General features: G+C 42.7%; 1 protein-coding gene across 1 annotated transcript; it reads left to right on the forward strand.

Annotated features, from left to right (window-relative positions):
• The first annotated feature begins 14 nt into the window (after positions 1-14).
• On the forward strand, positions 15-24,877 carry TFAP2B (transcription factor AP-2 beta). Its single transcript, XM_054197245.1, has 8 exons — positions 15-262; positions 1,546-2,004; positions 7,344-7,404; positions 15,320-15,539; positions 18,114-18,232; positions 20,812-20,953; positions 23,113-23,372; positions 24,761-24,877. Exons 1-8 carry the CDS (start codon positions 236-238, stop codon positions 24,799-24,801), a joined length of 1,329 nt encoding a protein of 442 aa, XP_054053220.1. The 5' UTR covers positions 15-235; the 3' UTR covers positions 24,802-24,877.
• The last annotated feature ends 508 nt before the right edge of the window (positions 24,878-25,385 follow it).

Below are 25,385 nucleotides of genomic sequence, written 5' to 3' on the forward strand. Positions count from 1 at the left end.
GGTAAATCATATATGTAGATAGAGGTTTCCAGGCTCGGTTTTGGGGACATTGGTCTTTTTTTTTTTTTTGGTCTTTTTTTTTTTTTTTTTGATGGATAGACTTCGAAATATCTCAAGCTGTTCTCCTGTGTCCAACACGTCCCTTTGCAGATCTCCTTGATATTTTTCCCTCCAATTATTAGTATTATCACCATTATTTTATTTTTAGCTATTACAAGACTTTTTTTATTTCCAGATGTTAGTCCACACCTATTCCGCCATGGTGAGTTTGGATCCATGTTGTACTAGAATTGCATGTTCTCTCTCTCTCTCGATCTGTTGTCTCTCTCTCTCTCCCTCTCTCTCTCTTTTTAAACGCCTTTGGCTTGGTAATTTAGCACAATAATTGGAGGAGGCTTGCAGCTGCTTCTCCCTTTTTGCATTGTGTATTCTCGATTTGAGCTAGGGGAGTTTGGGGGGGAGAGCAGGGGAAAAAATAAACTTTTTCCCTTTTTTTTTTTTTTAACCATGTGTGCCATTGCTTGTGGGGGTTTGAGCTACACTTTGTGGAATAGATATTTTTTCTTGTTTACTTTTAGCCTTGCAGCTTCAGAGCAATGGAGTTGGACAAAACTCCTCTCCCACCTTTTCTCTGAAACCTCCACACACTCCCGCCCCCCCACCTCCGTCCCCCCACACACCCCAAAGACTTTTCATTACAATTAACCCCCACCCCATTGTCCGGAATATAATATTGGAAAAGGAGACAAAAGACACTGGATGTTGCTGCAGAAATCATAGTGACTGGATTTGTTCAATACCGAGGTTTCATTTTTACTTTATTTGAATTTTTTTTTTTTTTTTTTTTTTAGGGGTAGACTGTCTTTATACGAAGACCCCCCGTGATATTTTTTTTTTTTTTTTTTAGTTTTCAAGTCCTTTCTCGGACACCTTCTTACCTGGGAGTCCTCCGAGAAGGGCAACTTTCCTTTTGGTCTTTTCCACGTGAAGATATGTTCGTGATTTTGAGTTTCAGGACTTCAGCAGAGGGAATAAACAGATGTTTGAAACTTTAGGCAGGACAAGGGGTGGGTTCTTTGGAAGGATGGGTGGTTTGGGGGGGTCTTAATTTTTTATTTTATTTTAATTCTTTTACCTTTGATTTTATACGGGGGGCTGCTGGGGGGGGGAATCGTATTACTGGACTGAAGTCACAGATCATACAAGCATATAGAATACCAGTCCTACATTTTTAATTCCGACATATAGCATTTCTCCCTCAGCGCCCCCCACCCTCCCCTTCCCCCGTCTTGATAGTTACTGGGAATAGACACAATCTGGGTGCGAAACGCTGGAACAATTCTAATCCGCTGCAGGGGAAGGGAACATATCTGAACCCTAGTTTACAACTGCTTACATTTTTATTTTATTTTATTTTGGGGTGGGTTTGTGCTTCTTTTACTTTTTAATTTTTTTTCTAAAAGGACCTCTTTTTTGTGTGTGTTGTTGTTCTGTTTTGTTTGTTTGTTTGTTTGTTTTGGTTTTTTTATTTCATTCTGCTTGTAGGACCGGCATGATGGAGTGCCCAGCCACAGTTCCAGGCTGTCCCAGCTGGGATCCGTCTCCCAGGGACCCTACTCCAGCGCTCCTCCACTCTCTCACACCCCATCCTCGGATTTCCAGCCGCCTTATTTCCCACCCCCCTACCAGCCTCTTCCTTACCACCAAAGCCAGGACCCTTACTCCCATGTCAATGACCCCTACTCCCTAAACCCCTTGCATCAACCCCAGCAGCACCCCTGGGGACAGAGGCAGAGGCAAGAGGTGGGATCAGAAACCGGGTCACTGCTGCCACAGCCTCGGGCCGCCCTGCCCCAGCTCTCGGGACTGGACCCCAGGCGGGACTACCACTCAGTAAGGAGGCCAGATGTCCTTCTGCACTCAGCTCACCATGGCCTTGACTCCGGCATGGGGGACAGCCTTTCTCTGCATGGCATCGGACACCCAGGGATGGAGGAGGTCCAGGTAAGACACCGCGTTTCTTTCTCCTGGGCGATGCAGATGCCATCCAGGCTGGAGGGCTGGAACCCCCGATCTCTCGGCTAGAAATCATCAGGGAGGCTTTTACAGCAATAGTGGTGTGGGTTACCATCCTTTTTCCGCACTTGGATTATAATTGTGATACTCCCCCTTCCTCGACTTTCCTCCTTTTTTTTTTTTAAAAAAAAAAAAAAAAAGATAATTTATTTCATCGCTGTCACACACAGGCTCTGCTTTGCAAACCCTCCCCTACATGGCAAGTCAGCAGAGTGCAGGGGGAAGGCAGACATGCTGCTCTAAATATTCCACGTGTTTCAAAAGCTGGCAGAGTTTAAGCCTGGGTTTTCCAATTCCAGTTATTTCCCTTGTAATCTCAGCTTCCCCACACCAACCAATTTCCTGCAGTTCAGGGATTTTGATGAAACTGTCAAATTACTACATTTTTCATCCGGGAGGGAGGGAAAATATAAACAAAACCCAAACCAAAAAGCAATTACTGGTAATCAGGAACAACACCCCCCCTCTTCCCCCCCTTTCCTTTTTTAAGTACGGTTGGTAGGGTAGCACTGATTTTAAGTAGGGGTAGACTGATTTTAAATAGATTTATGTCTTCTTTTGGGTAACAAAGGAGTTTCACCGGGCTCAAAGCACAGTATTTCCCAGCCTTCTCCTATCCCACTCGAAACTCATCATCACGTGTTATTTCCTAAAAACAGAAAGGGCCTTAACATCTTCGGTGCTGGGGTGTTTTGCATCTTGCTGGAACAGGGCATGGACAACTGGTGGGGACTCCCAGGCTGGAGACTGCAGGAACCAGGTCCTGCATTAGGCTTTACTAGTCGGGGTTTGGGGGTTCCCCTCCATTCCATCTTTTTCCCCCAAAAATTTACTTATCATATATATCATATCACATATATGTATACTTAGAATTGGGATAAATAAAGATATGGACCACCGGATGAGATACGGACTTCAAAGTTACAGAAAGGGGAAAAGAAAGGAGAAAAGAGGAGGCTGAGAAGGAAAAAAAAAAGCAGTCGGGAAAAAGGATCCTGCTGAACATTACAGGAACCAGGGGCAGAGGAAAGGGGGGGCTGCATTGCTTTGGCTTGAGGCTTGGTTTAGGGCTTCACGGGAAAATCTCCGAGTTTTGCTGGGGCGAGTTGCTTTAGAAATAGAAAGGTGTTGTTTGGTGGTTTGTGGGTTTTTTTTGTTTTTTGGGGTTTTTTTTTGTTGTTTTTTTATTTTTTTTTCTGGTTGGATTTGCTCTTACCTCCCAGTCCGGTGGCCGTCGGGTGGCTGGTTTCTGCTGGTTTCCAAGCTGGTTTGGAGACCTGGGGGCAGTCCCTGACTCCCCCCCCACCCCGCCCCGGGCGCGATGCGCAGGTCTCGTCTCGCATTCCTGCCTCAGCCAAACTGGCTCGCAGGTCACGGCGAGTTTTATCTCTGTGGATGCAAGAAAGGGGGTCGCTCTCTTTCTTTCTCTCGACAACCGATAAGCGTTAAATACTGTTCGTGCTTTGATATTTACACTTTCCCCAAAGAAAAGCCGGTAATTGTTGTGCTCTTGAGAGAAAGAGAAGAAGGAAGGAAAGGGAAAGAGATAAGAATGAGAGAATAAAAAGACAAAAAGGAGAAAGAGGGAAATGAGAGAGAAAGAAAAAGAAGAAAAGGGAGAGAAAGAAGAGAGGTAAAGGGAGGAAAAAAGAGAGGGGAGAGAGAAAAAAAAGAAAGAAGAAAAGGGAGTGAGACAGAAAGAAGAAAAGAAGGGGGAGGGAGAAAGGGAGAAAGAGAAAGAGAGAGAGAAAGAGAGAAAAAGAGAAAGAGAGAAAAAAGAAAGAAAGAGAAAGAAGGAAAAGTCCTGCCCAGCTCAAATAAAACAGCTCTCTCTTCCCTTTCCAATAAAAATCTTTTCTGTGGGATGTGCAGGGCACAGCACTCGCGGAAGATGCTCCCCCCTCCTCCCCCTCGACGGCTCCGAGAACAGCGCTGCGCCCCGCGGCCACTCGCCACCCGCTCGCCCAGGCGGGCCGGAGCCGGGGATGGGGATGGACTGGGGCAGATGGGATGGGGGTGGACCAGGGCGGACGAGGCTGTGGGCCAGCACGGCTGGGGTTCTTGTTTTGGGGTGCTGAGGCGGCGGGAAGTGGAACAGGCCCTTTATTTCTCAAAGTTTGGTGTCAGGCTGGGGGAGGAGGAGAAGAGGGAGAGGAGGGTATCCCAAGGAGAAACACGTGAAGGAAGAAGTGTCCAACTACAAGTTAGCACAGGCAGGACGGAAAGCAGCCCAGTACTCGTTCCTACCGCTCAGCATTTTCTATTCTTGTCCCCCCCACACTAGTGACAGATGAAGTTGGGCAGTTTTCCACCCTGATTTCTAATGTGGATTCGTTCTAGATACAAGGAATCCGTTCTAGTTACAGGGATTCCTATTTAGACCTCATATCCTTATTATCCACGAGCGCTAGAGAGAATTTGCAGGAACGGTCACAGATAGGGTTTTTTTCTTTTTTTAGTAGACCAAAAAGTTGAACCGATATCTGGGTATATAGTTGGATGAAGAAGTGTCTCTCTGCTATAGCTTATGCATGTCTGATTAAATAGGTGCCGTGAGAATGGGTTGGGCTGACAAGGGAGAATGAGACGGAGGAAAAGAGTGCGTGACAGAAAGAAACAGTGGTTATTTTATACACTACAAATCCAGGCCATGTGTGAGCCATTGTCCAGCGGTAGAATTAAGTGATTGTAACACGATCGCGCTCTGTTATTGTAAACAGGACATATTGTATTGCTATTGCTGCCCCTTCCGAGAGGAATTTTCAATCTGCTATTTACAGCCCTCGGACAGGGAACAGAGAAACCAAGATCTACTTATTGAAAACAAATTTGCATCACCTAATAGACACTCAGATGCAACCTCAGATATTTTTTTTCCTCCCACTGGCTAGGCAAAAGTAGGGTTATTCTAGTAAAAGATACGATAAAGACAATATACAGGGGAAAATTCGGATTATTAATGCTCTTTAAAAAAACACAAAAAGATCAAGTTATAGGGTTTTCTCTCAGAGAGTTGTTGAATAAGGTGTATATATATACGGTATACGGGGAGGTCCGTGCTATCAGATTATTGGAGAAGGGGAGGGAGGGGAATCTTCCTCTCTAGATTTTCTAAGTATATCTGGAAACCCATCACCTTTCCCCTCCCTGCACACACACCTCCACTCCTCCTCCTCCTCCTCACTCCCACTGCCGTCCCCGCTCCTCCGTGCTAACTAGAGCCACGGAAAGTTAAGTTGCACCAAAACACGCAAGTCTCTTATAAAGTAACCCCTGGTATCACTTTTAACTAAAGAAGTCTAGTAATTAAAAGTCTGAGTTGTTTTTCCACGTTTCCGCATGCAGTCCTAATTAAATCTTTACGATCCTCTCTGTGACTATTAACTGCCAGCATGCTGAGCGAATATCCTGTACAAAAACCCAGCAGGAGGGCGTAATTAGATAGAAAATCAGACAGGAGTCTTCTCATTAACTACAACAACTAACCCACGTTGCTGATGGAGCGAGCGGAGTGCACGCACACACATAAAGCGTGTGCACAACCACAGGCTCCAGAGATAAGGTGGGACAAGGAGGGGAAAAATGAAGAAAAAAAAATAAAGAGAGAAAAGGAAAGGTGGCGTTTCATATTTACCTCCAGTTCTGGGCCATCGAGGTGCACCCCGATGCACTCCAGCAGGCTGCAGGATTTGCTCATCATCCCTCTTTGGGAGCTGCTCAGGGAAAGGAGGGAAGACTTTGTAATTTTATTTTGTGCCCTTTAGGTATGTAGCCTATTGATTATGAGAGAGACAGAGCCATGCACAAACACACAACATAAGGAACCACCGCGTGTGTGTGCGCGCTCGTTTGAGTGGGGGTTCAAGGAAAATGAGAAGAAGGGTCTCCTAGAAGATATTGTTCCGTCACATTTTTTTGGGAGATGTAATTTTCTCCTAAATCATATTCCATCTGGAATGTCTCTGCTGAGCAGAGAGAGCCGGAGATAACGGCTGGATCCGGATAAACTCAGCCTCTCGGTGCAGCAAAGATAAAGTTAAAATAATAGGGAAGAAAATCACTGCTTTGCTGTAAAGATGTTTTCCTTATCAGGGGAAAAAAATCTGAGAACTCCTCAAATGTGCAATAACCCGGGAAAACCCGAACCCTAAATACTAATTAAAAAAAAAAAAAACAAACCAAAAAAACAACGAGAAACCCACAGGTCCTCCCCTCTCTCTGAAACCCAGAATTTACCCTAAAACGGAACCTGTCGTAATTCTGCACTAAATTCCTTTTAGGACACCTCTTCTCTTTGGTAGAAGATTTTGCTGTGCCGACCTCAGGTTCGGCGGTAAATTTTGTTTGTCTGTTTGTTTGTTTTCTGTATATCCCACTTTCGTGTTGAGAAACGAAACCCAACATTTGCTCTGTCCTCTGTGCCCGCCTTTGTTCTCTTCCCTGCTAAAGAAGTTAATTCCATAATAACAGGTGTGCTCCTAAGCGGGCTGGAAAGAAAGAAAAGAAAGACACAAAAAAAAGTGTGGGGGGGAAGGCTTTGGAAAGGAGACCGGGAGACTTTTTCTAGGCAATCAATTTAACAGTTCATACTTTTGCTAATGTATGTTCCTGCTCCCCCCCCCGCCCCCCCATTCCCACTGATTCAGGACATGGAAGCAACCTCGGGAGCTGTAAATCTCTTTCTGCTTGTGCCCTATACGATGTGGGCGTTGCGCTGCACTCCGAATTGCTCAGGCTTTAATTAAAAGTCCATAATGTAAACTATTATATATAAAAAGTAAATGGCCCTTGAATTATTAAGATGTAGCAGGGTTAAACAAACAAACAAAACAAACAAAAAAAAAGAAACGGGGGGAGGGAGAATTTAAGTTGTCCTTAATCCTGTTCATTTATGTCAAGCAATAGATCTTGCAGATGTTGCCAAATTGCCAGATTTTCGAAGGAAAAAATATAAAGCTTTATCGAATGCAAAGGAGTCTATGTGATATCTATGTTTTATAAGATAACAAAACCAGTATTGCATCCCATATGCTTCACACTTTTTTTTTCTTTTTTATTAGAAGACTATATAATTTGTAAGAATTTCATTTTCTTGTCGATTTGAGGGAATAATAATAACAATAATAATAGTAAAAAAAAAATCCCTCCCCCCCTAGTGAATTAATATAAATGGAAATAACAGAAACTCCAGTTTGGAATGACATGATTTATGTACGCGATTCTTTAATATCCAGTCAATTTGAATAGTGATGTTTTTATATCCACAGTCAGTTGAAGATGCCAATAACAGCGGTATGAACTTATTGGACCAGTCTGTCATTAAAAAAGGTATGGATTATTCCAACAAGCTAGACAAACTTTTACTGTGTAGCAATATCTTCATGATATATTTTTACTTTGGGACAATTAATTTACCCGGGAAGCAGGCATCCATGGCAGCAAGATGAAGAGTTGATTGGATCGGTAGATAGGGAAAAGGAGAGAGATGTGAAAGTAAGAGTTGATATCCCCCCTCCCCCGTCCTTCAAAGGGTTTAATTACACAAATGCTCTCTAATGGAGCACCCCATGCTCAAATGCAGTTTCCACGGGCCCCCTCCTCTTCCCCCCCTGCCCCCGATAGTCCTCGATGGGGACCCCTTGGCTTTTAATGGGGGAAGGGAGTTGACTCCCTTTGGGGCTTAAATGCATTTCCCAGGCGAATAAAACGGGAAGGGAAGAGGAATAAATGCCTGTGGAAAGGCAGCCCCGACCTCCTTCCCCCCCTTCCTCCAAGAATCCCCCCTTCCCCATGCCCATTTTTTAAATCTTCCTACATATGCGCACATGATTTAGTGTAACTGCAGAATCACCCCATACTGTTAAAGGGAATGTGATATTAACAAATGTTTGCAGTCTCTTGTACAGCTGTAAGCAAAATAATTAACTAATTAAACTAATTAAATGTAATTACAATAACTCATTTTGGGCGTATTGCAGCTGCTTAATTTTTTTACATTTCTCTGACAGTCACTCGAAGATGCTTGGCGATTAGTGTTGTGTTATGCTGATAGACATTAAACAGATCACACACTGCAAATGTAGGGAAAGCTATCTTTAATTATCTAAGGAGTTTCTATTTCTAGATTTAATTTTAAGTACCAGAGATGAGGCTTAGAAATGCTGTCCCTTATGCTTACTATCAACAGCCCTTATCTCCAGGACCTTACTATTTGTCAAATGCGCACAAATACTTTAATAGAGATGATCTTCTAGAATGTAAAGCAAAATAACAGGGAAGGTGTTTATTTAAAATGTGTTCAAGGCAGCGTGAGGTCCTTCCCTGTATTTATTGGTTTTTAATTTAAATCTTCGTGTACAGTTTCCCTCTCTCACACACACACGATCAAGTTCTGGTTTTTTGAGGGAGGATACATGACAACTTAAAGCTTATTTTGCAGCATCACTTATGCCCACCGTTTGAAAAGTCGAAGGTGTTTTTGAGAAATAGAAAATTACTTACCTTTAAAAAAAAAAATCTTTCTCCTGTTTTAGTTCAGTTTGAATGTTTAGTGGGTTTTGTGCTCAGGGTCTGTAACCGTCTGGTTGTATTTTTCTCCTTTTTTTTTTTTTTCTCTCACTCTCCTCCCCCTCCTCCCCTCCCCACCCCCGCTTGACACCTCATACACGATGTTTCCTCTTGGGTGTATTTGATTAATTGGTTCTTGATTTGTGGTCGAGAGACTTCTTTCTAATGTTGGTCCGTGCCCGCATTTTCCTTTCGCAATCTGGTTGTTTTTGTGGGTTTCGTTTTGTTTTGTTTTGGTTTTTTTTCGCAGAACACTCTTCTGTTGATCACCCAGTCCAAAATACTCTTTTTCACCCCCCACCCTGTGTGTTTCTCCCTCCTTCAGATGACGAGGGCAGCAGAGACATTTAATGCGCAGGCTGAGTGGTACAGGGAGATAGCGAGCAGAACGAAAATATGAATGTTAATAATAAGGTGTATTAGGTATAAATTGAGGTGTGCTTATTGTGTATGGACATGGCAACGGCCCCAGGTCGAGCAGCTGCCGCACACCCAGCCCCACATAGGTGGGATTACATATTCCCTATACTTTGAGTTTATCCCTAATGAACAGGATATATACGCGCTTTGGAAATAAGGTTACTAAAAAAGATCCTGAGATGCGGCTGTTTTAAAGTCACCGTAGGAGTGTTTTCTTCCTCAGACGTAACGCTGAGCTCTAAGAAACTTTCCAGCAGAAAGGAATATTGCGAGCTCAGTTTCTTTTTTTGCCCAGCGAGTTTGCTGGATGCGGAGGAAAAGAAATGGGTAATAAATAGTAGGTCACATACGTGGCAGACAATATTTAATTAGAACGAGAGAAGGAGTGACACAGAGAGGGTTCAGTATCAATTTTGCTTTGTTCCCCGCAGTTTGTAGCTGTGAGGATGTACTTTGAAGTGAGAATAAGTTATTTAAACTCTGTGAGTCGTTATTGCAGGCGGATGGTATGGATAGACAGATTGACTGATTTTTGTGCAGTGGAGCACTCCTCGTGATACACATTTGCTAGACGAAGGTTGGAAGGGGTCTAAACCAAGGCCTAGTTTAGTGCCTAAAATGCTTTAATTACAATGCAGTGGGAAAAGTACAGTGTGGACTTGAAGCCCTAAACGTAATTATATCATCCAGACTGTAAGTGTCTGTTTCTTTATGGTCTTTCAGGCCTGCAGAGGGAATTATCTTTCTATGCAAAAGGATTGCCAAAAATATTAAGGAAATTATATAGGGATTCATACACGGCTATTGATTTATCTCGCGTATCGATCCCGCACAATAGATTACATATACACAGCCTCTTGTTATGTTTGCTATCTGAGCTTACTTGACATTTCTGAAGTAATTTAGTTAAGAGGAAATGAGTTGTTCCCAGTAGAGAGAGCAAACGAGTGGAGTGAAGGTAGCCAGCGTGATAAATGGCTCTTTCATTTGGAGATCTCCAGAGCTCGTTTAAGGCTAATTTTCTGTATTAGCCCCCTTTGAGCTATTAATGCAATAGGCAGGGACCGTGGCCCCTCGTCTCTTAGCTGCCCCATTAGAGCGAGCATTAAGCTACCAAGCCTGAACTCTGCTGTGGTGGCGGTGGTGGCAGTGAAATAATGAAAGGTGCCTTTTAAACTCCCCTAATCTAAAGTGGCAGAGGGTGGTTAATACGATTTGAAGGGGGCTGGTCAATGAACAATCAATAAACTAATAATGAGAAGGATGCGGTACATTAACAGTCTAAAAATCCAACGAGACATTAAAAAATCATCGTTAACTCCTAGTTCCATTAAGATTTGGGTGGTGGAAGTGGGAGGGAGGGAGCCAGATAAATCATCAAGATGATAATAATCACCAAGAGCATTAATACCAGATTTAACTCGGCTTTGGGAGCTTACCGGCTGCATGTTTTGAGGCCTTTCCCTCGGTTTCTGCTGAAATGAAGGGAAGGTTTCCCGTGTGTCAGGAATACAAGATCGGGTCCCCTTGTCAACTGCTCATCTGAAATTTGCTTGGCACTGTCGATGGCGAAAGAAGTTGTCATCTTGCAAAATCTTGCGTGGCCCGAGTCCCAAGTTAATTTTTTGTGACTCTGGGGCACAGTCAGTGACCTTAAAATTATCCTGATGTATTTATTTACTTTCAGCTGTGTCTGACGATCGCCTGCGCACTCACATCTGATTTAGCACGAAAGGCCACTTTAACCCTAACACCTTCATTCATTGTCTCCTTGCAAACACTCTATTGTTCATACTATTTTAAAGAAACACGCGAAAGGAGGTGTCTAAATATTTTTTAAAGCTCTCAATAATACAGCATAAGATTCCTCCCCACCTCTTCTTGAAGTAGCCGGATAAATGATTAACTGGAAATCACTCTGGCCTCAGCTTTTCAGGTGATAGATCTGGGAATTGGAGATGTTGCTTCGCTGCCACGCAGTTCCGTGCTTTTTCCTGCATTACCCATTGAACCTTATGATCCCCTTTAATTGAACGCGAAACAATTTGGAGGGAATACATTTCACTTTGAAATTCACTCCCGGTTTTCAGGGGAAAGGGACTGCGGTGGAGGAGAGGGAGGGGGGAAGAGGAGGAGAGGGACAGGAGATAAGGGGACATGAACGCACACTTGCTGTATTTATTCATTAAAATAAGAATGGGCTTTTTTAGTGGCAATTGGTAAGATCTTGTCCCTGGACTTTCTAGGCTATAAAGTCAGACCAAATCATCATTAACAACAAAGTCCTGGTGTTATAATGGACATAGAACTTTTTTACTCATTTCAGGCCCAGTAGGCAGATAAAAAGATTTTAAGGCAGTTTGATACTTCATTAGGAATAAGTTTGTCCGTGACGTTTGTTAGTAAGAAATATAAGAAATATTTCTTCTGATTAATTGATTGATTGACTGGTCCACTATCATGTTATTCACCAGGGTTATTGCAACCATATCCATATCTTAGAGCCTCGTTATTAAGCTATTTTCAGGACATAATCCGATCTATCTGTTTGTTTTGAGTGGTGTTGAAATGCCCTTTTATTCCATTTCCTCTTGTCCGTGTGCATTTGTGCGCGTTTTCACGCGTTTCTGGAGAGCAATCCAACAGAAAACCGCCACCACCGCGGAAAAAAAAAAAAAAAAAAAAAACAACAAAAAACCAACCCAAGCCCTAAGACTTAATGTATGCACAGAAAATTGTAAACATGTAAAGAACTGAAAGCTTCACGCTGAGTTTCGCCATGCTCCATTTCCCCACCATTTCCTGCTGTCGTTTTAAAGCGATCTCACTCATCTAGAGATCCCGTTTGCAGGAGCAGTATGCTTATAATTACTAACAAATCAAGCGGCTACTGTTGCTCTCCCGGTTTATTGATAAGCTGAAGAGAAATGGAAGGGGGAGAAATGACAAAGAGGCTGGAAGTAACCACAGGAGGAGAAAGATATATTAAAAAAAAAAAAAAAAAAAAGAGAGAGAGAAAGAAAGATAAAGAGAGAGAGAAAGGGACAGAAAAGGAGAAAGGGAGAGAAAAATAAGGAAATACAAATAAAGAGAGAAGGCAGAGATTTTGGCAGGGGGAAATTGTGTGTTTGTGAGTGCTCACACACACACAGCAGTTTGTGAGTGAAAGAAAATCGAATAGTTTCTGCTCGGGATAACAACAAGTAAATGGGATAAAGTTAAAGCAGAAGTGGGGGGGACGCTGTGTATATCTCTGTGTGTTATTCTGTATTATTTCAGCAGTTATGGCAATCCCTAACCAACTGGGAAAGTTGACATCGGTTAAAATATGTGCATTACAGTTTATTTACACACAGGCAGGGATTTGACACATGCAGCTGCACACACGGACGTCTTCACCCACTAAACCCTCCACGTTATAATCTCTGGTGATGTCTGGGCTATATCTGAGAAGCTATAGCCATGATAAACATATAGATATGATATAGATAGAGATAATTCATTCCATGGCAAACACTTTTTTGAGGCAGCATTAGGTAATTTACAGAAGATATAGAGTCTAGATAGAATACATCTCTCTGAAGCTATGAAATTGCAATAGATATGCTTACACCGCCTGGCAAGCTTCTAAAATATGTTTAGAGTTATTAAACTCCTGGGTATCTTCATATGGTCCTTTTCGTGGAGGCAGTGGTGGGAAGAGAAGCTGAGCAGTTCTCAGCATAGCAGGGAAGGGAGAGACCCTGGCTCCCAAAAGCAATTTGCAAGGGAAAAAAAAAAATAATACTGAGCACGTGAAAATCCGTATTTCAAAGGCTGACTAATGTAATGAGTACTCCAAAAGGCCAAAGCGAGCAGGGCGAGGTACATTTAAGCATTGCACGGGTCCCTCTCCCTTTAGTGAGTTTGGACTAAGATCAGATGGTCCTGGAATTGCTGCCTCTTGTTTAATTTCTCAGTTCACTGGACAGAGACCTGATAAACTGGTCACTAAATATAGCCACTCTAAAGGTGTACTCGAACCACTGAGCCCTTGTGTTTGGCCGAAGAAAAAATGCCAGTCATGAAAACCTGGCTGGTGGCACTGCTTTAATCTAGCACTTTTTTTTTTAAACAAACAAACAAACAAACAAACAAACCAAACACAACTTTTTTTCCTGATGCTTCACTCGAATAACGTTGCAGAACATCATGCATGAAATAAGTGATATATCTATATGTAGTGGGGGAAGAGAAAGAGACACTTTTTTTTCTCTGCCAGTACTACCTCTGATGCCCCAAACGAGTCTTTTCCTACAGAATCAATGGCAAAAAAAATTCCTATTAATAGCAACGAGAGCAGGAGCGGGCCTCTAACTCTTTTATAACTGTTTCTGTGTCGTTCTCAAACTATTTGAAACCGCCTTTATGAGCTGCATAAAGCGCCTAACTAAAAATAACAGAGAAATAGGAATCCATTTCACTTTCCGATTCCCTGAAGTAAAGCCACTCAAAATAATTTGTTTATACTGGAGACTATATACAAGGCGTATCAAGCAATATGTATATCTAAAATCGACATGCCTTTTGGTTTTTAGCTGTTATAGAGCTTTTATTGTGGGGGTCTGGTCTGGCAGTAGGAAATGATCTGTAATAAAAACAGTGAAACACGGTTGTGTCTATTCCATACACTGAGGTTATAAAATTGGCAATTGCCCAGTAGTTAGCACTTGGTAATATATTAGGATACCCGATCTTATTGTTTAGCAGCTCCAGACGACTTAAATATCCCCTCAACCCTAATGGTTTGATTCTCCAGATATGTTGCAAATAAACAGGGTTTTTTATGACTTAACTGACATGTATTATAACTACCTAAATAGCTGGCATATGTGCATAATAGAACCCTATTATTTGCCGAATTGGTTTTGCAATTGATTGAGTGGAAATGGGAGGCTGTGAAGTAGTATCTGCTCGACGAGGGTGTGTAATCAATTAGTCTTCTCCTCTGAAACATGCCCGCTGGACTGCCAGGGCTCTCCCACCAGCAAAAAAAAAACAATTTCGGAGTATATTTTCTATAAGGAAAGGCGTGTTGCCGCGATTCCGAGAGGAAGCAGCAGTAGCAGCTGTCAGCTCTTATTAACTCCTGCATAAAACATACCTTAAGTACGGTTTGTTATCAATTACTTGCAGAAATGAAACAACTGGGAAAATGCAGCGAGGCTCCCTATAAATTAAAGTGATTGGTTGATTGATTAGAGCACCTGCTGTAAATCATAACGGTTACACACAATTATGAGGGAGCTATTTAAGTTCATTTGTAAACAAAATTCATGTCACGGGGGAGTTGCTCTCATTTTTAGTTTCGCCAATTTTTTTTTTTGTTTGTTTATTTCTGAGTGTGTCTGGTTGCTATTATAGGAATTTGTTCATTATAATCCCCTTGGTTACTCTTAAAATAGCCTCACTAGTTTCTCAGAGAAAAGAAATACTTCGTTTTATCGTGGACAGAATGTCATGATTTTATTTTGTTTAGTTTTGCTTTATTGTTTTGTTCTGTTTTGTTTTGTTTTCCCCCCCCCAACTTCCTTTAAATATGTGTTTCAGTAACTAGATCAGCTTTATTTAGTGGTGAGAGAGTTCCCACTACTTCATGGACAGCACAATGTGAAGAACACCATGGTTAGATCGGATTTTTTTTTTTTTTCTGGTGTTCATTTTTCTGAAGGAAAAGACTCATTTTATTTCATAAACCAGACTTAATAAAAACACAAAGCAATAACAGAGCTGTCTTCTGGTTGCTGTATCCTCCAGCCTCGATACTTATTTAAGACAGCAACTCCCTTCGTCTAGTGAATTTATTCCTGGCTCAGCTTAGCAGTAATGGAAACATTAGCAAAAAAAAAGTAAATTTTCCTTTTTTTTTCCCCTCCAGAAAGGCGCTGTCCGTTGTACAAAAGGCATCGGGGGGCTCTGGGTGAGACACAGGCTCAAACCCGGAAGTTGCCAGGTGCTTGCCAATATGTATTTTATTTCCCAATGATCAAACCCTGCATAGAGGCTGTAATGCACCACCCTTCTCTCCATCCATCATTCATGGAGTGGTTTCCTAGAGGTTGGGGGAGCAGCACCCTTTAGGTTGCTGGAAGTAGCCAGAAATTCAAAATTCCCTTTCATTTTGCTGTTCTGTGCATGTCAGAGAGACTGTGGTTGTCCTGTACTCCTTCGTGGCATGACGTTTTCTTTCTCCCCTCTTCCCCTTTTCTTCCTCCAGTTCCGGTTCCTCCAAAATCTGTTACTTCTTTGATGATGAATAAAGATGGCTTCCTGGGTGGAATTTCAGTCAATACCGGAGAGGTGTTTTGCTCTGTACCTGGCCGCTTGTCTTTGCTTAGTTCAACTTCAAAGTATAAAGTAACTGTGGGAGAAGTTCAAAGGCGCCTTTCTCCTCCAGAGTGTCTGAATGCATCCCTCCTAGGAGGAGTACTTAGAAGGTAAGAGGCTGGGGCGAGTGTGTGAATGTGCCCATGTGTGGGCATCCATGTATGCACCAGAAATGTTTGGTCAATGGTAAAGTTGATTGCAATTATGCCTTAATCTTATGGTCATCCCATGCAAGTAATGTTCAGGGTAAGATGAAAATAGGCTGTATTCAGGCACTGAGATGAACGTGTGGAGACTAGAGAACGATTTGGCCTTGTACATTTTCTATCAAAGCATCCCAAACTGGAGGAACTGAGACAAGAAGTTTTTTCAGTCTTGTACATGCACACACTTTCTGTCTTTTCTCCTCCTTGCATTTCTTTCTTAGCAAATGGACAAAATAAAATTCCATGATGGGCACGTGGCAGTTATATGTTACAGGATGAACCTGATGTATTTCAGGATCTGATGTATTTCCAGGGATTTCCTAGAGAAATCTGTGAGGTTCCTTGATAAGGCAATTAACATGGGACCACAGAGGACATTATTGAAATTGCTAGGGGATTAATAGGCAACCTGTAAGGTAGGTAAGTACCTGACTAAAGAAAAGTCAACAACAGATAGCTTTGAAAGTCAGAAACTTAGTGCTTCATCTAGAGAAGGTTGCTAAAGGAATTATTCACAGTTGGTCTTCAGGCCTTTGCTGTTTAACATTTGTGCAAATCACCCACTAATGTGCTGGGGCATTTTGATGAAGACCTCATTACTAGTACTGAGAAAAATGAGGAGCGAAGGATAACCTGGAGGCCTGGTTGCAACTCCATCATATCCAGTGGGAGATTGTGCTTTTAGGTACCAGCAACAGGAATTTAAGATCGGAGGTCATCAGGTGGAAAGACTATCAGGGAGAAAGGCCTTTATCTTCTTGACAGTGACTGAAGGACTGTGACTTGTCAGTATGACTTGTCTGTAAGAGAGGTGAGCTCAGGCTCTATCGCCAGTCAGAACAGGGAAGGAGTCATTATAGACTATGAGGTACCAGTTCACTTAAGCCAATGGAAAGCTGAGGGGATAAGGCTTCATTTCCTACATGTGACGTATACGCCAAACTGGAAAATAAAGATAAATTTGAGACAGAAACAAATGCAACTAATTTGGCCCTGAATAAATTTCAGCTCATCTTTAAAAGTTGCTAATCTTATGGGAGGAAATATCTTGCCAACCCCTGTAGCAGTGATTGGGCAAGGTTGACTTCCAAGGTGTTTTAAAATGGAGTTGATGTTTGTTTTGGTCCCCCCACTGCAAAAAAAAAAAATTCTGTGGTGACGTCAGGGGCTCCAGCTCCGTGTCTGGAGAGGAGGGGGAAAGTCCTGCTACATGCAGTCAGCCACCCAAAAATACACGTGAGAATTAGGGTCTCCTAAAATAGATGCTGTTCCACGTGAATGTCTGTAATCATTGTTCAGCTGTGATCCTTGCCAGGGAGAGCAGCAGAGATTTTTACTTACAGATGCTAACCTGCCTGCTCACTCTGTACAACTACAAATGGAGCAGGGAGAACATCCGAGAGATACACTGTAGAAAATATAATTATCAAGGTAAAGCAACATCATTATTGAACTTCAGTGGATTTCTGGAGATGGCCCAAGCCATAATCATTGGCTACTGCTGACCTCAGTTCCTATCTTGAATCTAAATTTTAGACAAGCTTTTGTTTCAGAGCAGATGAAATATAGAAAGCTGCTTTCTTGCAATTCTACCATCTAGCCCTATTTACGTTGGTATAAAATAGTGGGAGGCCAGTCTGGCTTCTCTGTTGTTCCTGATTTCCTTTCGCTAAGTGTGACTGCTAATTCTTAAACAAATTTTAAGTAAGGACTAAGAGATATTTGAGGTGGACTTCGGTCTTCGTGCTAAAACTCTCCCCGATTTCGCAGGTGGTAAGATTTCATCCCTGGGGGTTTACATATGTATAGGCTTCCGAACAATAGCTCTGTATTTCCCACCTATAGCTCACTCAGCCTTTTATTGTCCTTATCAGTAACCTCCGACAGATACTCAAATCTTCCTTCAGGCACTCAGTTCCCCTTCAGGTGAGCTCTTCCCCTCAGCATCGCCTTTCCGCATAAGAGCACACACCCACGCACGAAATGGTTCCTGAAGTTTCATAAATGTTTTCCTCCTTTTCTGTTTATCCACAGGCACACACATTCTCCCTTCGAGCCTTTCAGTTTTGTGTTCCCTCCCCGCCTTTCTTCTTACCATTCTGGCACTTTCCTGGGAGAACGGAGGATTTAATTCTCCTCCTCTACCTTTCTACCCATCTCCTCACTTCATCCTAATACGAATTGATGTCATGTAATAGCAACCCATTTGCTCTCTAGATCAGAACCCTATCCATTAATTATTGCTGTCTAGCATTAATTGATTTCCCTGGATAAAATAGGGAGAAAAGTGGGTTCATCCCCACTCCCACCCCTGGGAGAAATTAAGCAAATAGCAGCAAACCCGAGCAGAAATCAACACCCCCAAAGTCCTTCACGTCGAGTGAAAACCCTCCCAGGCTCCACTGACTGCACAGACTAAACGTTTCTTCCAGGAACACTGCGGGGTTAATCACGATGTTAATTTCTTTGCAATTCTAGAGCCAAATCGAAAAACGGGGGGAGATCTTTGCGAGAAAGGCTAGAAAAAATCGGTTTGAATTTACCAGCCGGCAGGCGTAAGGCCGCAAATGTCACTTTACTCACGTCCCTGGTGGAAGGTAAGCCGAGGTCGCAGCTCCCTTCACACCCCTGCCTGCTCTGAACTCCTGTCTGACATTTTACGAACCAAAAAAGGAAAAAAAAAAAAACAAAAAAACAAAAAAACAACACTCCAACTTTCGGGATCAGGTGGGAAAACCTTGCAGAGGTGAAATTCAGGGCGGGTTAGGATGAATGAACACCGGCACGGTTACAGATGCCATTCCCCAAAATGAAATCACTAGCTCGAGGGTCACTGATCCCTCTTGGTGGCAAGAATGAGGTTGTGTGTATTTGTGTGTATATATGTGTGTGATTCCTCAGGGCAGTCCCATTCCCCATTGCTATTGTGCTGTCCGACTCCATGTCTACTCCATCTTCCCCCTAATTCGCTCCTCCCGAGCTTATTTAAGGCCACTACAGGACGCTCAGTGAGGAAAAATAATACAATTTTTAATTTTTTTTTTAAAGAAAGCAAAGCCATTTAAGCGTCGCGGAGCGCGGTTTACCTTAACGTGGTTGGAACTGAACAAAGAGACAAGCTGTTCCTGAGGAAGGCGAGATGGGAGGGGAGACTGAAGTTTCACCTCATTTCAAGTCAACTAATGCCATTTTGGTGTGTTTGTCGTGTTTCTTTGATTTATTGTTACGGTATTGAAAAGTAAAGTTTAGAGCCACTAATATGTTTAGGATATGTGCTAAAAGAATTTGGACCTTCTCCAAGAAACATAACCGGAATAGTATGGATGCAATTATGAATTATATGTATCTACATTACACATACACACCGAGAGGCGTATAAATAATCCACTTATCTCTTCTGCATATAAGCAGGCATAAACATTTGTGCTAGATATTAACTTTTCAACTCTTTTGATTGAGTTATGGGAGCGATAAGAGTTTACCGCATGCAGAGCTGAAGGCAGGCTCGCAAAAAGACTGATGGAAAGGATGCTCCTCCTGGTACTGGCATATGGGTTATGCCGTTATGTAGGTTACGGATATAGGGTCGCGCTATAGGTGACGTGGAGCGTTCCGGGTGTGACAACTGTCCTTTAACACCGGGATTAGTGCAGTTTCACCCCCGCTGCGTGTGTAAAAACCGGCGCACCCTCCTCACAGCAACATTAGCCCTTCCCCGAAGCTGGCTTGAGCTTCAAAAGCTTGTGCGGTTATATAGTGATGCTAAAATCTATATTAAGCGTGTAGTAAGGTGTACATTACCCTCCTCTCCCTGATTTCCTTACAAATCAACAGTTTCCCCTGAGAGAGAGATCCCTCCTTTTGGAAGAAGCTGCACCTGCTGGAGATTTATCTTTTTTTTTATTATTTTTTTTTTTCTTTTCCTGCCACCAGCCTGGCTTTAGCTGCTGTTGTATCGCCGTGAGCAGAAAGGCTCCGGCCAGCCCCGACAGGGATTACCCGAGTGATGCCCGGGGGGGACTCTGCCCGGCGCGGGGTGACCGCGACGCGGACCCCCCGGGGCTCCGCCGGCTGCCTTCACTTTCATTAAGCGGGTTGGTGATTAGCGAGAAGCCTTGGAAAGCAGAAGATGACGTTGGAAAGCAACTCCTGATCGTTAAAAATAATGTGGTCCTGGAGTTATTAGACATATCTGTTTTGCGTGTTGGAAATCTTCCCCCTGGTCCCTCAGGCGGTGCTTTAAAGGGTTTAATGCTTTATTCTGGAGGGGCTGAGCTATAATCTGGTGGAATCCCCCTAGAGTCTGAGGATTTTTCCTCCCCCCTCTTCGTCTTTTCCTCCTTTCTGCAGCTACTGTCTTCTTCATGTGGCATGAAGTACATCAGTAGGAGCTGGATGACACGAACCTCTGGAGGCAAGAAACCTGAAACCAGACAGACAGGAAAAGAGACAATTAGAATTAGAATAATTATTATTTTTCACAGAAAAAAAGGTTGCCATTAGTTGCTATCCTTCCACCGGGCAGAGAGGAGTTCCTGTTGCACGATGGTCAGTTAAGAAAGTAATAATGTCCATGGAACCAAATGCAGTTATCTCCATCATTTTACAGATGTGGAGATAATTGTGATGATGCAAGAGCTCTGTGTGTCTGTGTAACCAAGTGTGTATATAATGTCCCACAAAGAATTGTCATTATGTCCATCTGTAAAATTTTGGTCAGTGATCTGGTGTATTGAAGCAGGAATGTTGTAAAGGAAGTTTGTATCATTCTGTCTTTCGGGATTTAAGTTTCCCCTTGCTTTTTTTTTTTTTTGGCCCAGTTCATTTGAAAGTGTGTGTGTGTTATGCGTGTGTATGTGTATGTGTGTGTACTTTTCCCACAGTTCTGCACAATCAGCTGCATGTGCACACACCACCCCAAGTGCATTGTCGCAAAGACAAACCTCATCCACTGAAAATCTGTCCCATCCACTTACTTCTGCCCCCACAATAGGGCTTCTGGAGGGAAAACATATACCTGGAACCTGTCCCTAAGGGGCAAGGGATGTTAGAAGGTTTCTAAAACGCACCCGAAGGAGCTGGTCTCTCCCGGAGGGAGCGGTGGGAGCAGCCCATCCTGGGGCCGGCAGTGCCTGGAGCGGCCCGGAGGTGTTAATGTCCCTCTCATTCCCTCCAGGTGAGGCCGTTCATTTAGCTCGGGATTTTGGGTACATCTGCGAAACGGAATTCCCAGCCAAAGCTGTTTCTGAGTACCTGAACAGACAGCACACGGACCCCAGCGACCTCCACTCCAGGAAAAACATGCTGCTTGCTACAAAGTGAGTGCGAAGTTGATGAACCCCCTTCCTTCTGCCCTCCCCCGAGAAAATCCTCCCCCCCACCTCCTTAAACCCTTCGTTTGAGCTCGTTTGGAAAGCAGGCGGAGTTTCCAGTCCCCAAATTATACCTGGCAAAGGATGCTCGTATTGCCCTATAGAGTAGACCCTATAGCCTCTGCATCCTCTACTGTCCCTGTGGTGGAAGTAGGCGACTGTCCCCTAGCTACCGTACTTCGTTTCCAAGCCACCCCTGTTTAAAAAATCTTTATGCAAAGGGGACCAAAAATCTATATTTTGCTTCCACAGCATGTCTGTCTGTCCCTCCTGCTGCTTGCACACACCTGTTTGTCTGCTACCAAATTGCAGTATTTTTTCCACGCGGTGTAATTAAAAAAAAAAAAAAAGGGAGAAAAAAAAAAAAAAGAAAACGAAATGAACCCTCCCACCATGTACTGTGTACTGTTAATGGTCTTTGGTCTGGTCGATTTACACTTGGCTGTGCCTCCCAGGCTACTGAGTGCTTCATAGTTTGCTCGGGTCCTCGGCAGTGGGTGCTGTGTGTCTCCACACATCTCCATCTATCCAGCAAAAAAGGGAAGAAAAAAAAAAGAAAGAAAGAAAAAAATACCATCCCAAACAGCTCTCATTTATTTCATGCTCTGGGACGTGGCTTGCCTCCGATGACAGTGTAATTTAAAGAAATATATGGAGGGTTGAGAAATCATTTGCTCAAATTTGTCCAGATGTTTTTTAGACGTGATTGGAATTTGATTGCCCTTTTCCGCAGGGTCAGAAGATATTAATGTCCCAGAACTTTAATTGCTCGCAGACCCTGCTTTGCTCTTTGAAGATGTAAAATGTCGGACTCATTACTGTTTGTTCTCCAAATTCAAAGTTTCCTCTCTTGCACTTTCTTAATGGATAATACACATAGAAGTAGACCTTTATCTTTCCCCACCCTCTGAAACCTTTAACCCACTGGGAATTTCAGAGAATTTCAGAGGATGAGAGCTGAACGCCTTTTTTAAGGGCTTCTTTTTTTCTTTCCATTTTTTTTTTTTTTAATTCCAAGCCCTTTTTTCTCCAGTCTCTGGGTAGGCATCTGTCTCAAAGAAACTATTCCTTTGGGAATGGCACCAACCTCTAGTGTTTCTACATTGCCCGGGCACTTGTTGACTTGAAGGCTTTTTTGGACCAGAGCAAAGCAAAAGAAAGTGTGTGGGGGAATTCATTATGAAAATCAAATCTGATTTTTCAAAGATGTGGGCAAACAAACAAGAGCCAGATGTCAACTCTGATGTGTTAACTGGGATGCCACCCCCAAAAATAAAATAGGAAACATTAGCTTTGCTCCTCATGAAGTGAATAAGCCAGCATGGAGTCCTAAAGTCACAATCTTTCTCAACAAAGTGGCCCAGCCTGAGCAGCCTCAGAGGAGACTCCAATTTGGCCCTTCCCTGCACCATGTCCCTGTGCCACCCAGTACCTCTCACAGTTGTGCTTTCCTGCAGCATTGGTGGGACCAGCTTCATCAGGCCACCAGGAAGATGGGTGGTTGGCACGTCTCCCTTTCAGTCTGGTTGTTTCTAGAGCCACCGAGCAAAGCTGGGTTTTTACAGTGCTTCAGAATCATGGAATCATTTAGGTTGGAAAAGACCTTTAAGATCATCATGCCCAACCATCAACCCAGCACAGCCAAGTCCACCACTAAACCATATCCCTAAGTGCCATATCTAAGCATCTTTTAAATACCTCCAGGCATGGCGATTCAACTGCCTTCCTGGGCAGCCTGTTCTAATGCTTGACAACCTCTTCACTGAAGAAATTTTTCCTAATATCCAATCTAAATATCCGCGCATCCTGTCTCTGTGGGAGATATTTTTATCTCCAGACCCAGTGTTGTCCTGCATTTGCAGAAACCTCTTTCCTGAAGAACATCATCCTGAGCAGGGAGCTGCTGGCTCACCATGGCCAGTCCCCGAGCACTATTGGGGAAAAGGAAGGTGGCAAAAAGGTCCTACTCTGGGTCTGGGGGATCAGCTTTGGCCTGAACCTGCCCCTTCTTTAAACCTTGGCTGTCTTGGAGAAGTGTGGCATGAGCCTAACCACGGTTTTTCTCTTTCTTTTGTCCTCTCTTTGTCTTTGTTTCTTCCATGCAGGCAACTTTGTAAAGAATTTACAGATCTCTTGGCCCAGGACAGGACGCCCATTGGAAACAGCCGGCCCACCCCTATTTTGGAACCTGGCATTCAGAGCTGCTTGACTCACTTCAGCCTCATCACCCACGGCTTTGGGGCCCCCGCTATCTGTGCTGCCCTCACGGCCCTTCAAAACTACCTGACTGAAGCTCTCAAAGGCATGGACAAGATGTTCTTGAACAACAACACTGCTAACAGGCACACATCTGGCGAAGGACCAGGTAGTAAAACTGGAGACAAGGAAGAGAAACACAGAAAATGAGAGAGAGAGAGAGAGGGAGAAAAAAAAAAGGAAAGGAAAAGAAAAAAGTTAAATAAATAAAAGGAGAAAAGAGAGAGAGATAATCTTTTAAAACAAAACCGTCTTAATTTTAGCTTTAAAAATATTGGATTGGGCTTTGGAAGAATTCTATTAGGTAGGAAAAAATAATAATAATAATAAAAATAATAATAATAATAAAAGAAAGACAATAATTTAAGATCAGAGGAGCACAATGGCGCAAGACCAGTGGTTCAGAGTCTCTTGCCAGGAACATGTGAAGACAACCACCAGGATTTTTTTCCCACTTCTGTTCTTTCACATTTTTTAAATAATGATTGGGGGGGAGGGGAATATAATAATAATTAATAATAATAATAAAAGAAAGAAATGAATAACTTATTGGAAGAAATTGGAGAAACATTTTTGGTGTCAGTGCTTTGATTTCTTGAGCTGCACGGTCTGTCTTGCTATTATTTTTATTTTATTCTTTTTTTTTTTTTTTTGAACGACGTCCTGTCTCCACCCTAGTTAAAACGATCTTCCAGAGCGCTCCTTTCTGAGCAACCTCATCGCCTCATCTTCCCATCCCGACTCTTCCCATCCCATCTCAACCCCCTGGTTCTGTCTAGACTAGGAAAGGAGGGGAAGCGAGCGCACACCTCTCACGAAGCCACCAACACCAGCCAGTTGGAGCTGCATTTATGGCAGCGGTTTAACATTAGATGCCATTAGAGGGGACGTTTCAAGTCGTCGTATCTCAGTCAAATTAGCTAACTCTATTTTTTAAGAACTTTTTTTGTTTTTTTTTCCTGGTCTAGACAGACTCTCTGTTTAGATTACCAGCGTTTACAGGTGTGTATGGGCGTGTGTGTGCATATGTGTGTGCATATGCGTATGCACACACATAACTTGACAGGGGTGCGTGTGTATCCTGTGTATGTTTGTATATATATGTATATATATGAATATATACATATATATATTTTTAATATGTGTGTGTAGCCACACATATTCATGCATGCAAACATACCTTTGTAATTTAGTACTTGCCTTTGACGGTAAAATGCCTTGTCTATAATGGGTTGCAAAATTTGAAAGTAAGGTCTGGTGAAACGTCAGCGCTATCTGATTTCTTAATTTTCTGAGATCTCCTCTTTTTCTCTAGGGAGTTTTATATTCCTAACTATGCCAATGTTTCAGTCCTTAATTTCCTTGAGTAGTGTGTGTGAGAGATATCTTCCCCCATTTTTAAAGAACTGTTAACAACAACAAAAAAAAATGAGTGATATGAGTATGTAATTCTTTCTCAGGAGTATGCACTATTTTATTTTCTTCTGTTTCCTAAAGCTTTGCCCGCTTGGCTTATGAGCTTCTTCAAAGAGGACTAGAGATCCCTACACAATATATCAGGTACAGAGAAAAAAAATCCACAATTCTGATATTCTGATACTTCTTTCTTTTTTTTTTTTTTTGCTTTTTCAAATCAAAGCCAGTTGTTTCTGAATTCTGTAGGTGCACTTCTTTAAAGAAGCTCAAAGGGAATAATTTGAATGAGATAAAAAAAAAATATCTAAGTTGAAATCAAGGTGTAATATCACAAGGAAAATAAGAGCTGTGTTGAATGTTACCGCGCTTGCTTGGCACAAGGGTTTTGTACCCAGGGAGGAAAGGGTTGCCATGTGAGCTGGCTCCTCGTGATGGGAGTGGGGAGGGTTTGCCAGGGAATATCCTGATTTCTGAGCTCAGTCTGAGGAAATCTGTTTGTCTCAGAAAGCTTTTTTTTTTTTTTTTTTTTTTTTAAAAAAAAAAGTCTTGTGACTCTTGCTTTAGAACAAGTTGGTGTGGTAGGGGGAAAAATCTTTCTTAACTCCAATGTTTTTCTCGGTGGTTTGGTGTGTGACAGGATGTCTTATGCATATGATTTGGGGGGTGGTGGTGGAGGGGGAGTCTGATTTCTTTCCTTTTTCTTTTT

The sequence above is a fragment of the Rissa tridactyla genome, chromosome 3 (assembly GCF_028500815.1).
Source record: "Rissa tridactyla isolate bRisTri1 chromosome 3, bRisTri1.patW.cur.20221130, whole genome shotgun sequence".
Classification (NCBI taxonomy): Eukaryota; Metazoa; Chordata; class Aves; order Charadriiformes; family Laridae; genus Rissa; species Rissa tridactyla.

Bases quoted from the DNA above. Each gene is read 5' to 3' on its own strand.
- TFAP2B (XM_054197245.1), top strand. From the start codon at position 236: ATGTTAGTCCACACCTATTCCGCCATG. The intron at 263-1,545 runs GTGAGTTTGGAT...TTCTGCTTGTAG, and splicing joins TCCACACCTATTCCGCCATG to GACCGGCATGATGGAGTGCC. The intron at 2,005-7,343 runs GTAAGACACCGC...TTATATCCACAG, and splicing joins CAGGGATGGAGGAGGTCCAG to TCAGTTGAAGATGCCAATAA.